The sequence below is a fragment of the Perognathus longimembris genome, chromosome 14 (genome assembly GCF_023159225.1).
Source record: "Perognathus longimembris pacificus isolate PPM17 chromosome 14, ASM2315922v1, whole genome shotgun sequence".
Classification (NCBI taxonomy): Eukaryota; Metazoa; Chordata; class Mammalia; order Rodentia; family Heteromyidae; genus Perognathus; species Perognathus longimembris.
Genome location: NC_063174.1, coordinates 59155250 through 59169458, shown reverse-complemented (window position 1 = coordinate 59169458; position 14209 = coordinate 59155250). Strand labels below are relative to the sequence as shown.

Here is a 14209-nt window from a genome sequence, read left to right as displayed (position 1 = left end):
AATGGGGAGCTGTTCTACTTAGGACAACCTGCCTCCCCTGGGTTCTTCCAGCCAGCTTCCCACCTGCCTGTATCAGGCTCTGTTCCTGTGGCAAAAGGAACTACCTCCCACCTAAGTCATGGACACTTCCACCAGTCCTTCCTGCATCTAGGGACCCTTTCCACCTTGCCACTGCTCCACTGCTGGTCTGGTCCGAAATAGCACCACCTCTGACCTGGGTGGCTGGGGCAACCTCCCAAGAGGTCTTCCCGTCACACTATCGACCTTACCCACACCGAAGCCAGAGTGGCCCTTCTCAGGCCGCTCTCCAGTGTCTTCCCACACAAGGCTTTCCATAATTACAGGAGTAAGACCTCAACTACTTTATGTGATAAGGATGGAAATCATTCTGCCCTTCTCTCCCTCTGCTCTCCCCATATTCCTCCCTATTCTTTCTGTGACCTCATCTCAGGACACTTGTTGTCCCGCTGCCCCCAAGACTTCATGTCAACACTGAGTCTCAAAGAAAATGTTCCCTCTAAGGGACAGCTAAAGCAGTGACCCAGCCATTCTCTGCCACAGTACTCTATTTGCCCGTTCTATAGCTTTAGTTTGGTTTCTTGACTATGTGTCCCCCAACAATTCTGGGAATGAGACTCTCCCCCTGGCTCACCTCTGTCTCTAGCATCCAGAACAGCCCCAGAATGACTGAAAGCCCTGCTTGGTCCCTCTTAAGAAAAATTCTCCCTGTCTGTCAGGTCCATGTGAGAGTCTATATCCTCCTTGAAGTCTTTCCTGATATCCTCAATTTCTCAGCTCTTACTGCTCTTCTTGCCGATGCTTACTGTCTACGCTGTGGTCCTCACCCTCACCTTCCACTTCTCTAACTGCTGTCTCACCCACTCTGTATGCCTATGGAGAGAGGCCAGCTCTCATCCCAAAAGTGCAGTATTTGTAGGAGACCCCAGTCCAGGCCTGGGCCTAGCCTTCACCAGCTACATTTCTTGCTAAGTTCTCTTATTTGTCTTGGTACCTTTCTTTATGAAACTGAACTGTACTTTTGAACAAATACTTATAAGGGGTCCAAGAACTATATTATCCTCCAACATGCCACACTGGTTTGTGGATGATTTCTAAGTGCAGGGAAACAAATGCGTTAGAGGGGGAATCTCCCTGACTGCCCATCCAAACCAGAGTTGTCATGGACAACCCTGCCTGGATTCCCATTGAGGCATTCCACGTGCCACATGAGGAAGATGCTGGACTCACACCTGGCCAAGGCAGGCTGTAGCTACCCATCCTCCTCCTGGAATTACTTATTGTCCCTAGGCCACCTATGTATCCCTTTCTGCTTTCTTTCAAGAAGATGACATACAAACCTTTGGGTTTTACTGGGTATTGGATGCCTACTTTTCTTCATGTTATGCCCCTGTGCGTGAAAGTTAATCTGTCATTTTCTTCTGCTAATCTGTCCACTGTCAGTTTATTTCAGAGGCTCAGTTTCCAACCTGTGGAGAGTGAAGGGAGCTCCCTTCCAGGGCTGCCGTGAGAACAAAATGAAATGAAACAATGCCAACGACAGTGTTCTGTATACTACCATGTGCTCAAGAGAATTCCAACTGTCCTTGGTTAGGTGCTCAGAAAAGACTTTTTTGGCCAGTCCTGGGGCTTGAACCTTTGGGCCTGGGCCCTGTCCTTAGCTCCTTGTGCTCAATGCTAGCACTCTACCACTTGAGGCACAGCACCACTTCCAGCTGGTTATGAGTAGTTTATTGGAGATAAGAGCCTCACGGACTGTGCCAGGGCTGGCTTCACTGGGATCCCCAGATCTTAGCCTCCTGAGCAGCTAGGATGACAGGTGTGAGCCACACACTGCCCCAGAGTCAGCTGTAGCACAGCTCCACGGACGCTGCTTCCCCCTCTTCCCACGCTCACCACAGTCATGCACAGTGCAAACGGCCCTGATGGGTGAGGAGCACACCAAGCACATGTTCTGCCCTAATGGTTAGTCTGCAGAGCTGCGCTGGAGCAAGACTTCAGAATTCAGTCTTCAGCATCCTCAACAATACAAAAGGCTCTTTCCTCAATAAATACAGGAAAATACATGGAAAGAGAAAGCACAATTGTTCTGGCTGAAATGTGGATAAGATGTCCTGTTAACCCGAATGACTTATGTAGCTGGTCTCCAACGTTCTTTACAGATGGGGACTACTCAAACGTCTAAGTTTTAAGACCTTTGAAAATAGTGCTGTGCTTCCTCCTCATTTAGTTTTGATATTATTTTCTGTCAGCAGTAACTGACAGTGGCTGCTTAAACATATGTATGAATGTACGTGCTGGAGATTGAGCCAGGGCCTTGTATGATAGGCAAGTACTCTACCATTGAGCTACATACTGAGCCCCAACCTTTTCCAGTATAATTCATAGCCTAAAATAACATGCCTTTGAAACAGCACTCTGTTTTTCAGTTCCAAAAAAATCCCTTAAATCTAAAGGGAAATTACTGAAATAACAGAAAACTGGCAACAAACAGGAATAGACCATGAAACATCAAAACAACAAAATTGGTCTTGTTTTTCTGGCCTGGTTGGACTGTAGGTCTAGAGGCAATAAATCTAGCACTTGGCAGAGACTGCATGCCCTAGGAAATGAGACCTGTGCCAAACAGGTCCTACTTGCTGTCATGACAATTCCAGTAACTCATTGCAAAAATGGGTCTCAAGAGACTAGTGGTGTCCCAGGAAAATCTCTGGGCAAGGTATTCTGGGCTCCAGGTCCAGTCCTTTGTCAATCAGGGGGCGGCCTTGATCAAGCCCCAAGCTTTCAGAGCCTCAGCCATAAGGTAGACACAATAACACCCTCCCAATCCATCCAAGAGATCCTGGAGTGGGAAATCCAGCAGATGAAGAATGAGATCACTATCTTGCCTTGGGTATGTACCTGACTCTCTGGTCCTTAATTTTCTAATCCTTGTCTGGTATAACAAGGGAATCTAGGATCATTTTTATTTGTTTTTTTTTTTTATTTTTTGATACCAGTCTTGGGGCTTGAACTCAGGGACTGGGCATTGTCCCTAAGTTTTTTATGCTCAAGGCTAGTGCTCTACCACTTAAGCCACAGTTCCATTTCCTCATTTTTGGTTGTTAATTAGAGATAAGAGTCTCATGGACTCTTCCAATGGGTTAGCTTTGAATGGTGATCCTTAGATTTCAGCCTCCTGAGTGGTGAGGATTACAGGTGTGAGCCACCAGTGCCTAGACTGGAATGGTCCCTTCATACTTTAGTTCCCTCTTGGCATCCCTCTGTCCCCTATGGGACCCAGTACTTACCCTGGGGCCATGACTGAGAGGCTGAAGCACAGGAGTCCTGAGAAAGTGAGTCCTGGTACTTAGGCACTATCTAGACCAGAGGACCACAGACTCTGAAGGCAGTGACTTGAATTTCTACTTAAAACCAAACAGGAAAAGGAAGCTGAACCAGAGACAAAGGGGAAACAAACCCCAGTTAAAAACTGAAACCGAGATAGAAAATAGAGAAGCAACAAGCTAACAGGGCAGGGCCCCAGCGTGGGTGGTTGAGAATGGAGCAAGGCACAGGCCTGAAACCCCCAGGAAACTCTAAGAGTTTCCTGTAAGGGTAACAAAGCATGAAGCCTGAGCTCCAGGTGGGGAACAGGCTGTGGTGATGGTTCCACTAGAGACTGTAGCTCTAGTCTTGTCTAGGTCAAAGTCAGCTAAGGGGCTGGCCAGCTAAGGTTTCCATTTGTTTTAGAAAGTGCAGGGTCAGCACAGATGACGTCCTACAGGCCCCCACGAGAAGGCTGCAGGCACACAGAAGAGTCCTGGGTGATCCTCCCAGAACAGAATATAGTATGATGCATTTTGATTGCTGGTAAAGGCTGAATCAATCTCTCTCTCTCTCTCTCTCTCTCTCTCTCTCTCTCTCTTCTCGCCAGTCCTGGGGCTTGGACTCAGGGCCTGAGCACTGTCCCTGGCTTCTTTTTGCTCAAGGCTAGCACTCTACCACTTGAGCCATAGCACCACTTCTGGCTTTTTCTATATACATGGTGGTGAGGAATCGAACCCAGGGCTTCATGTATATGAGGCAAGCGCTTTACCACTAGGCCATATTCCCAGCCCCATTTCTTTCTAATGGACATTTCAGCCAATAATTTAAAGCCTGAAAGAAACATTTGAGGATTATAGGAAACTTGGCTCTATCCCTATTCATTAAGTGAGCATATAGCCTCAATTTTCTCAGCTATAAAATGAGGTTAATAATTCTTTTCTCCCTGCTTTTTCCCCCCTTATTTATTGTCAAACTGATGTACAGAGAGGTTACAGTTTCATATGTTAGGCCTTGGGTATATTTCTTGTAGTTTGTTACCTCCTCCCTCATTCCCCCTTCCCCCCTCTCCCCTCCCCCTGCTTTTTAAACCAGCATTAATTGTACAGAAGGTTTCTCTATAACATTTCTACACAGGTATACAACATATTCCAATCAATCTCATCCTCTCTATTACTCTCTATCCTACTCCCTGCCTCTTAAAGCAAGTTTGACACATTCCATCAATCTACTTTCAAATATGCAAATAAACGACTCTGACTTATTGATCTTCATTTACCCTCTTTATTAACCCTTCCCTTTCCTGATGTTGCCCTCTCCATTCAAACCTGTTTACTTTTATTGTCATTTTTCGTTTCCTTTGTCATTTTTAGTGTGTATTAACTATACCAATGGAGTTTTCCCATGGTATTTCTGACATGCATATATTATATTTTGCTCAGAATAACACTTTCTACTATTTTTTCTCTTGTTGCTCAGGATAATTATTTCCCCCAGCTTTACAGAGTCTCATAAAGATTGAAATAATTCCTTCAAATCTGCTGAAAACTTACCGAGAGTTTTGTATTATGACATGTAAATAACATCTCAATAAAACTGGTGTTTAAATGCAGATTGAAAATGCAAATACTTTCAAATGGACTGTGAAGTTACCATCCCACCATTCTGGTTCATATCAGAAACAATCCTCAGTAGAAGGAGCCTCACACATGGTAGCAACTTTCAGTTTTCTGTAGAATGACTAGAATAAGAAGCAGGAGGCACTTGTGATGAAAAAGGGGACCTAGAATACTCTAAACTTTCTGGTAAGATGTTAGATACACTGGCAGTAATTAGGGATTAAATGTGTCTTTTTTTTCTGACTCAGACTCATTGAATGGTTACATATTACAAATTTTGGTGCTGCATCTCAACTGGCTGTTCAGGTTACATCCATACTTTATTCTACTTTACTGTAAACTCTTGTTAACTTTCACCCTATGAGACTCTCTTTTTGGGAGACCCCTTAAAAATACTTTTTCACTGTATATCTCAAATTCTTGTAAACTGTGTAGAAACTGGCAAGCTAAAGGAGCCTACCGTCTCTTACCTCCTCCGATTATAGTCCTCTGGGTTTTTCTGTCTTTTTGGGTTTTCAGTCTCTCAGACTCTGTCTCAGTGGTCTTTAAAAAGGAAGGACTCCTACAACTGAAAGTTTCAAAACTTTTCCAAAAATGGAAATAAAATAAAACCAAACAAAAATAAAACCAAACCAAAAGTTTTATTTCTGTTCGGAGCTGTCTGGGATGACCTACTGCTCTAATTATGCTAGAAATGTCTGACTTCATGAGATCTAGAATATGGCTGGAGGAAACAGTTGTCAAAACTACTTAAGATCAGTAGCCTCAGAGCATTCCAAGAATTCACTGATTCATTCTGTAATTCATTCTGCTTATTAACCACAAACACAGACACCTCTTATCACCAATCTAACCAGGCCAGGACAAAGATCAGAAAAATAAAAACACTGCAGCTTACTGACAGATCTTCGTACAGGCAGTATACTACAATAGGAGGCCAGCAAATCCTATCTATGAGCCCAGCCCTCCCTTTCTTTTGGTGGCAAGGCAGAATTCTATTCCATTCAGGCTTGTGTGTGCAATGCATAATCAACTTCTATCAGTTATTTTTTTTACTAGTTATTTCTTCATTTGGGGACTACTTTCAATTTCCAGTGACTGTCACTTCAATTTAATCAGTCTGGATCTAGCTAATAATATACATTTTTTAAGTTAAAAAAAACCCCTCTTATCTTGGAATCTATGAATCTGTTATTTGTTTTTTGACACATATCACTCAAAAGCTTGAGTGCATTACCAGAAAATCTCTCCTCAATCATGTTTCTGCTCAGGATATCCAGTTCCATAGCCTATGACGTGAGCACAGAGTACTTGAAATGTGATCACGTAATAAGTACTCAGACACTGCTTTTGCCAAAAAGCACAAACTCATCTCTTGGGCCTGCAAATGTTCAAAGTTAAACAGGAGAAAAGTTTGGCATCCTTGCATTCATTCTGCCTCTGTCTTTTTTGACTTCTAGAAGGATAGAACTGATCTATTACATCTTTTTATGACAAAGAACCAAAACTATCCCCAAGTTACAGCAGAGCTGCACACGACAGATAACCCCCACCCCCAATCTGAGTATTGTTACCTATACTGATGAAGCTATATACTAAAGCCAGAGCAATCATCATAGGGAACCACACTGTTCCCTGAAAGTGATGACAGTGACATCACCTTTGGACCTCTTGCAGAACCAGAGCCAAGAAAATGATCAGCCAAGGCGCACTTTACCTGTTCAGTTGTGTTTATACTTTCCTTCCATTACAGAACTAGGGGAGAAAAGACAGAATGAGAACAAGCAGACAAGAGTTCTAGTCCTGGCTCTGCTGCTTGTCTGATGACCCTGACCAAGTTCTAACCCTTTCAAAGTTTGTTTCATCAGTTGTAATTAATTTCTAACTTGCTGAGTATTGTACTAATTAAATAATATTCTGCAAATACAGATTTCGGCTGCATAAACAGAAGCCATTCCCATCTGTATCCGTAATATCTAGCTCCAAATAAAGGAAATATATTCATATGCTATATACCCTGTGGAAGACACAGTACATTTTATTTATTTTATCCTTACTCATTGGAACTACTAAGGGGACCTGACAAATCTGCTTTAAGGAAATGAAAAGTTAAGAATATGCCACAAGCCGTGGGCGCGCAGCGGCCGGCCCTGGGCGGCGCCAAGGCGTGGCTCGCGGCCCGGGCGCTGCGCGTGGGCAAGAACGTGGCCCTGCTCACCCCGCTGCTGGGCCTCACCTGGGGCTTCGGCGTGGCCACGCTCGTGGACGGCGCGCCCGCCGCCTTCCACCTCGTCTTCGCCCTGCGCAACGGCCTCCAGGGCTTCTTCATCTTGCTGTTCGGAACCATCACGGACCACAAGATAAGAGATGCTTTGAGGATGAGGAGGTCTTCGCTGAGGAGGCGGAAGGGGGCAGCCGCGGTAAGTTCCCGCTCACCTGCTCACCGCACCGGAGGCTCCGCGTTTCCGGTTATGCAGACCCCAGCAAAGCAGCTCAGGACTCAGGACTTGCGAGCAAATCGAACGGAGGCATTCTAGGTTCACTGATTTCTTTGTTTTCTCAACTTGAAGTATTCTACGTATGCTGAAGATCGGAATGCACGCTCTTAAAATTCGTTTATTTTTATTGTAAAGCTGATGCCGTTTGTAAAGGGGTTGCAGTTCCCTCGGTCAGGTAGTGAGCACATTTCCTTTTCGCCCAGGTTTTTCCCTCCTGACCCCCCCCCCCCATGTTGTACAGTTCATTTTCAGCACAGTGTCTAGTAAGCGTTGCTGCTGCGTTTGTCCACCTTTTGTCTCACCGTTTCCGTTACCCTCCCCCAGACAGATGAACTTCCGTACATGACAAAAGGTACAGAAATGAAAACAGCAGCAAGGGAGATAACCCATGAGACTTATAAATACACACACACACACACAGCCTCACAATAGCCCTTTGTTACAGATAAGACAAGAATAAAGTAATTTGTACTATCTCAATAAAATAAGGAATTCACTCCAAATTATATAACCTATCAAAGGAGCCTAAACTCACATTCAAATGCGATTTCTCATCTTATAACTGTCATCTCTATTTAGATCTAAAGATTCTTTTCTTGCTTTTCTGATTCCCAGGACCAAATCTTCCTTTCACTTCAGCAGTGTTCTCCACAATATAGAAAGTGTTAGGCAATAAAAGGTTAATTCATGGAATATTTGTGAGAAATCCAGGAAGCAAAATTCCACCCCCTGAAAAGATTTCTGAGAGTCTTCATGCTACCCTCGTATGCACTGTCCTTTTTTTTTTCTTTTTAAACAGAATTGGGATTTTGCAATATTTCTCAAACAAACCACCTAACACTTAAATTTATCCCTCTGAAGCTAGAAAGGGCTTAGAAACTAGTCAAAAGCACAAGTTTGAGTCAAGATGGTCTTGAGTTCAAACTCCAGCACTGAGTGATATTGGATAAGTTATCCAACCAGCACACGTTTCCTCATCTGGAAGAGCAGCTACTTTCCAAGGTTCTTAGGAAAAAAGTACTTGTGTTTATGTAGACAAAAGGCCCAGCAGGTTACACTGAGCACGGACAAGGGTCAACAAGTATGAGAAATTCATTTATTCAGTAAGGCATTATATAAAACAAAAATTGTTAAAATATCTATCAGATTTCCCTTTTATAAAATTAGAGTGGGAGGCACACATGAAATGATAAAGAAAAAACAACTTGTTTTCTTTTTTTAAGCTAGAAGACAGATTCAAATCCAGACTGCCATTTAAGCAGTGTGACTCTGAGAAAAAGACTCAAGGTCTCTGAACCTTGGGTATCTCTGGTAGATAAAAATGGTAATAATCTGGGGCTGGGAATATGGCCTAGTGGCAAGAGTGCTTGCCTTGTATACATGAAGCCCTGGGTTCGATTCCCCAGTACCACATATATGGAAAACAGCCAGAAGTGGCGCTACGGCTCAAGTGGCAGAGTGCTAGCTAGCCTTGAGCAAAAAGAAGCCAGGGATGGTGCTCAGGCCCTGAGTCCAAGCTCCAGGACTAGCCAATAAATAAATAAATATAGAAAATTCTTCAAACTGTTATAAAAAAAATGGTAACAATCTAACCAATCTAAAAAAATGGTAACCAATCTAATAACTCTGGAATCTGCCTTTAAGTGCTGCTCATGGAATTATAAAAATTAGCTGTGATGACACATGTCTGGAACACAGTGGGTACACCTACACACAGGACTTTTAATGTCACATGTATTTTTACAACTCAAACCTGCCTGTAAATTCCTATAGCTTTGAAAATCTACCACACAGCCTATTTGGGCTCTTCTGCTCATCTTATAATAGGCCCATCCACAAACAGGTCTTGCTCACTAAATTCAGCATCTCCATCAAAATCCCCCAAACATGTCCATGCCTAGAAATGATCAGACATCAAAAAGGCAACAACTGTTCCCTTTCCTGTCGTTTGCCTTGCTAGGACCTACAATGGCTGGCACATGGCAGGAGATTTTTTGTTTTGTTTTGTTTTTGTTGCCAGTCCTGGGGTGTGGACTCAGGGCCTGAGCACTGTCCCTGGCTTCCTTTTGCTCAAGGCTAGCACTCTACCACTTGAGCCATAGCACCACTTCTGGCTTTTTTCTATATATGTGGTGCTGAGGAATCGAACCCAGGGCTTCATGTATACGAGAAGAGCACTTTACCACTAGGCCATATTCCCAGCCCAAGATTCTTTTTTTAAAGCATACAAATGAGTAAACAAAAACCACTGAGAAGTCTACATGTATCCAGCTCTGTTTAAGTGATGTGAAATACAAGTGTATCAAATGGTGTTATACCCTCCAATAACTCTTAACCAAGTTAAGAAGACTGAGAAAAATTAAGTATTAGATTATATTATATATACCTCTTGTTTTTTATTATATATATTATATATACCTCTTGTTTTTGAAATAATAAAAAGAAGAAACAGATGAGGTTACAGAGGCTGGAAAATGTTTACTGAAGGCAAAGTGCATGTACAGGACTAGGTTCAGAGGATTCCATCAGGGAAAACAAAGGGCTAGAGATAGGGAGCCAGATCCATTTGGATCTCTCACCTCAGACTTCTGAGGTAGGAGAACTGTTCTACATTATAACTTGAGAAAGGACAGTCCCCAAAGCACCAGGATCCATTTTTCTCATTCTCACCTTTCTATGAAGCAAGGTGTATTTAAATTTCATTCATGGGCTGACTCATACTTGGCTCTTTCCAGGGATCTGATAACCAGAAATGTCTCAATCAAGCCTGGAATAATCAATAAGAATTTCTACCAACTGAAGCAAATGTGCCTGCCTCTTTTGTAGGAATTTCTACTCTACCCTTCAGTAAACTGAAGAATATAACTATACAGTCTTCATTCTGTGGCTTTGAAAATGCTTCACGGAGTCTTTGACTATACATGTATCCTCTTTCCAAGAGAAGGAATTTTATCACTGAATATAATTCTTCTTTAAATCATTGGATTTTTGCCCTGCTTATAAATATTCATCCTTATCACTTTCTCTTACCTACTTGCTCACCACCCTTAAGAGATCTTATCTACACTTTATACACAGATATATCAGATCTACTGAATACAGAGCTACATCTTCTAAAAACCAAGGCAAGAAAGTCCTGCAAAGGGGCATCTACCTCGTCCTGCTCCTGGTTCTCTTTTTCTGGTATGCCTGGTCTGAAACCTGTGCACCATAGCCAAGAGGTCCTCTGGATGAAAGAGTTTGAGCCTTGTGCCAGTGCTGTGGATCTCTGTCTTGCTTCAACAGTGTTTGGACGAAACAGACCCGGGGATACTCCTCTTTTCCATCATCCACTGTCTTGGAATCTCCTCTCCACTCACAACCTCTGACCCTGATCTTCTCACTCCTCTCCGACTTCCAGGACCAACCAATGTGTTTTTTTCTTTGTGATGAGCTCTGTATCAATTAACTAGCTATGACCTCCCAGATTCATCAGAATTATTCCACCGAGGTGGGGGCTGCTGTCAACTGCCTGGTCAACTAGCATTTGCGGGCCTGCTACACCTACCTCTCTCTGGACTACTATTTCCATCACGACGATGTGGCTCTGGATGGCGTGGGCCACTTCTTCTGCGAGTGGGCAGAGGTAGAAGCATGAGGGTGCCCCATGTCTCCTGAAGATGCAGAACCAGCTCGGCAGCTGCACGCTGTTCCAGGATGTGCAGAAGCCTCCTCAAGATGAGTGGGGTCAAACCGTGGAGGCCATGGCAGCTTCCCTGGCCCTGGAGAAGAACCTGAACCACGCCATTTTGGATCTTCATGCCTTGGGTTCTGCAGGCATAGACCCCTATCTCTATGACTTCCAAGAGAACCACTTTCTGGATAAAGAGCTCATCAAGAAGATGGGTGACCATCTAACCAATCTCTGCAGGCTGGCTGCCCTTCAGGCCGGCTCAAGCACGACTAGAAGACCTCAGAGTCCAGCAGCCTTGGCGGGCCATACATCACCTGGCATCAGGGTTTCCAGCTGAGCCTCTCCCTCTAGCCACTGGGCAGCTTCCTAACTAACCACCCTGGAGCCCTTCCCAAGCCTTGGACCAAATGAAATAATTCTTTTTGCAGAGAAAAAAAAGATGAATGCATTTTAAGTTTTCATGCTTTTTCCCAGGGCTTCAGTAACAAGTGAAAGTAGTGCTCTTTTCTCTCTTTCAACACTCGGACTGATAAAGATGGAGAGTAGGACAGTCTCCAAGAAAGCAGAGATCTGCCCTGGTATTTGGCAAGTTCTTAACATGCTGATTAGAATGAAACAATTCCTTTTGTTTGTAAATAAGTATCAAATAAACTCCCAAGATCCAAATGACAGGATACAGAGTGGCCAAATTTAAGACTAGGGACTGCCTTGAGTTCTAGACCAAATGCTAGTCTGTATAGGCCACACATTTAACATACCAGGGTTCAATGTGCCTTAGGAGATGCTGGCTGAATTTAAAACCCAAGTAATAGCAACCTTTCATTTTCCAGTGTTCTTGGCTACATAAAGCTGTACATGCTAACTCTTATTCTCTCTGCAGTAAAAGATTTCTACTTTCCAGGTAGAAAAAATAAGTTCCAGTGAAGCGATTTGCCTAAAGGAACACATCAGCATTAGAATCTAGGGTTTCTAGGTCCCCAAATTCAGTTTCTTCTCACAATTTTTGTTGGTGGTGGTGATGGTGGTAGTGGTTGTGGGGGTGGAACTCAGGGCCTGGGCACTGTCCCTGAGGTTTTGCTCAAGATAAGTGCTTGGGCTTGCTTTGAGCCACAGCTCCACTTCAAGTTTTCTGGTGGTTAATTGGGAGTTAAATGAACTTTCTTGCCCAAGCTGACTTTGAACCATGATCCTCAGATCCGAGCCCCCTGCATAGCTAGGATCACAGGTGTAAGGCACCAGTGCTTGGTTTCTTCTCACAACTTTTAACTAGGGGAGGGTCTCAGAATCATCAGTGGAGCTTTAAAAAGTACATGTGCTATCAGAAAGAATGACATTGCCCCATTTGTAAGGAAATGGAAGGACTTGGAAAAAGTTATACTAAGTGAAGTGAGCCAGACCCAAAGAAACATGGACTCTATGGTCTCCCTTATAGGGAATAATTAGCACAGGTTTAGGCAAGTCACAGCAGAGGATCACAGGAGCCCAATAGCTATACCCTTATGAACACATAAGATGATGCTAAGTGAAATGAACTCCATGTTATGGAAACGATTGTTGTATCACAGTTGTAACTACTTTCAACATGCCATATGTAACTGTAGCCTCTGTTATTGATGATCTTCCTGTATCACCTTCCTGTGTTTGTACCTACACTATCTCTGTATCTTATCTGAGTATATTTGAAACAGGGTATACTGGTATTAGAACTAGGAAATTGGAAAGGAATACCAAAATCGAGAGACACGGGGTAAAAAAAGACAAACAACTACAAAAGCAATAATTACAAAACTGTTTGGAGTAAATGAACTGAACAACTGAACAACTCATGGGGGGAGAGAAAAGGGGAGGGGGGAGGGGAAATGAGGGATGAGGTAACAAACAGTATAAGAAATGTATCCAATGCCTAATGTATGAAACGGTAACCTCTTTGTAATTCAGTTTGATAATAAAAAATATATTTTAAAAAAAAGTACATGTGTCTGGCTTCCAACTTACATGTATGGACTGGGAAAGTTTGGGGTGGGGAACCTGTGTTTAGATTAACTTGGCTCTCCTAGTTAAAGAACAAGTACAAAGGATTCTCAAGTTGAAGGTTACTCTTGAAAGTTATCCAGCAGCTCCTCCTGCTGTCTGCAAAAACCACCACATAAAGTATATGATAGTTCCTTTTCACTGGAAGGGCTCACACACAGAAGACAGCTCATACGTACATCATACCTGTCCAGTACAGCCCAAGTTAGTTCAATGAACATTTACTCATGATACCAGGCTCTGGAGATAAAAATGGACTAAGTGTGAATCTCTAGTGCTTACAGACTCACCCCTTGAGGGTGTGCTGCAGTAAACATGAACCCGTGGTGGTAGGCTCTGGATGTATTATGAGCAAAAAGTTCTACATAATCCACTTATTTTAACTTCAAGGAACTTAATTAATCTTTCAGACCAGTGAATCAAAATGTCAACCAAGCCAAGATCCAAGCTCTCTGCTGATTAGTCCCTCACTCCATGCTTGCCTTGCTGTATCATAAACACTTCAGTAGCAAACAGGATCACCTTCCAAAAACTGACTTCTGACATTCTGAGTCTGGATACTCAGGAAGAGAGTGAGATTAGAAGTGCTCTATCCTTATAACACATCAGTCTATTTCCTGGCTCTTATACAATTTCTAATACAGGATTTTCTAAGGAAATGCTCTACTGCTTTAGGTAAATTACATGAGTTAATTTATTGAGTATCTACTAAATTCTAGGTATCTATCTTACTAGTTACTTATGTAAGCAATCTTGTTTAAGCACACCCGAGAGGGAGGTACAGTCCCATCTGTGGACAGGAAAACTAAAGCATAGGGCTGGGAATGTGGCTTAGTGGTAGAGTGCTTGCCTAGCATGCATGAAGCCCTTGGTTCAATTCCTCAGTACCACATAAATGGAAAAAGCCAGAAGTGGTGCTGTGGTTCAAGTGCTAAGAGCCTTGAGCCAAAATAAATAAATGAATGAATGAATGAATGAATGAATGAATAAATGGATGGTAAAGCATAGAGAACTAAAGCATAGAGAACTCCAATAACTTAGCTCAAGGCAACAAGGCAAAGTTG

General features: G+C 43.1%; 1 protein-coding gene and 1 pseudogene across 4 annotated transcripts in view; one reads left to right on the top strand and one right to left on the bottom strand.

The window, feature by feature from the left end:
- Positions 1–14209, bottom strand: part of Evl (Enah/Vasp-like) — a 93910-nt gene that overhangs the window by 42596 nt on the left and 37105 nt on the right. For 2 of the 4 annotated variants that reach the window (XM_048361977.1, XM_048361979.1), the window contains exon 1: positions 3309–3421. The exons of the other annotated variants lie outside the window; for them this stretch is intronic. In XM_048361977.1, coding sequence (XP_048217934.1) covers positions 3309–3319 — 11 coding nt within the window. In that variant the 5' untranslated portion in view covers positions 3320–3421. Of the gene's footprint in view, positions 1–3308; positions 3422–14209 lie in introns of those variants that run through there. 4 annotated transcript variants of the gene reach the window in all.
- On the top strand, positions 10896–11451 carry LOC125363584 (annotated as a pseudogene).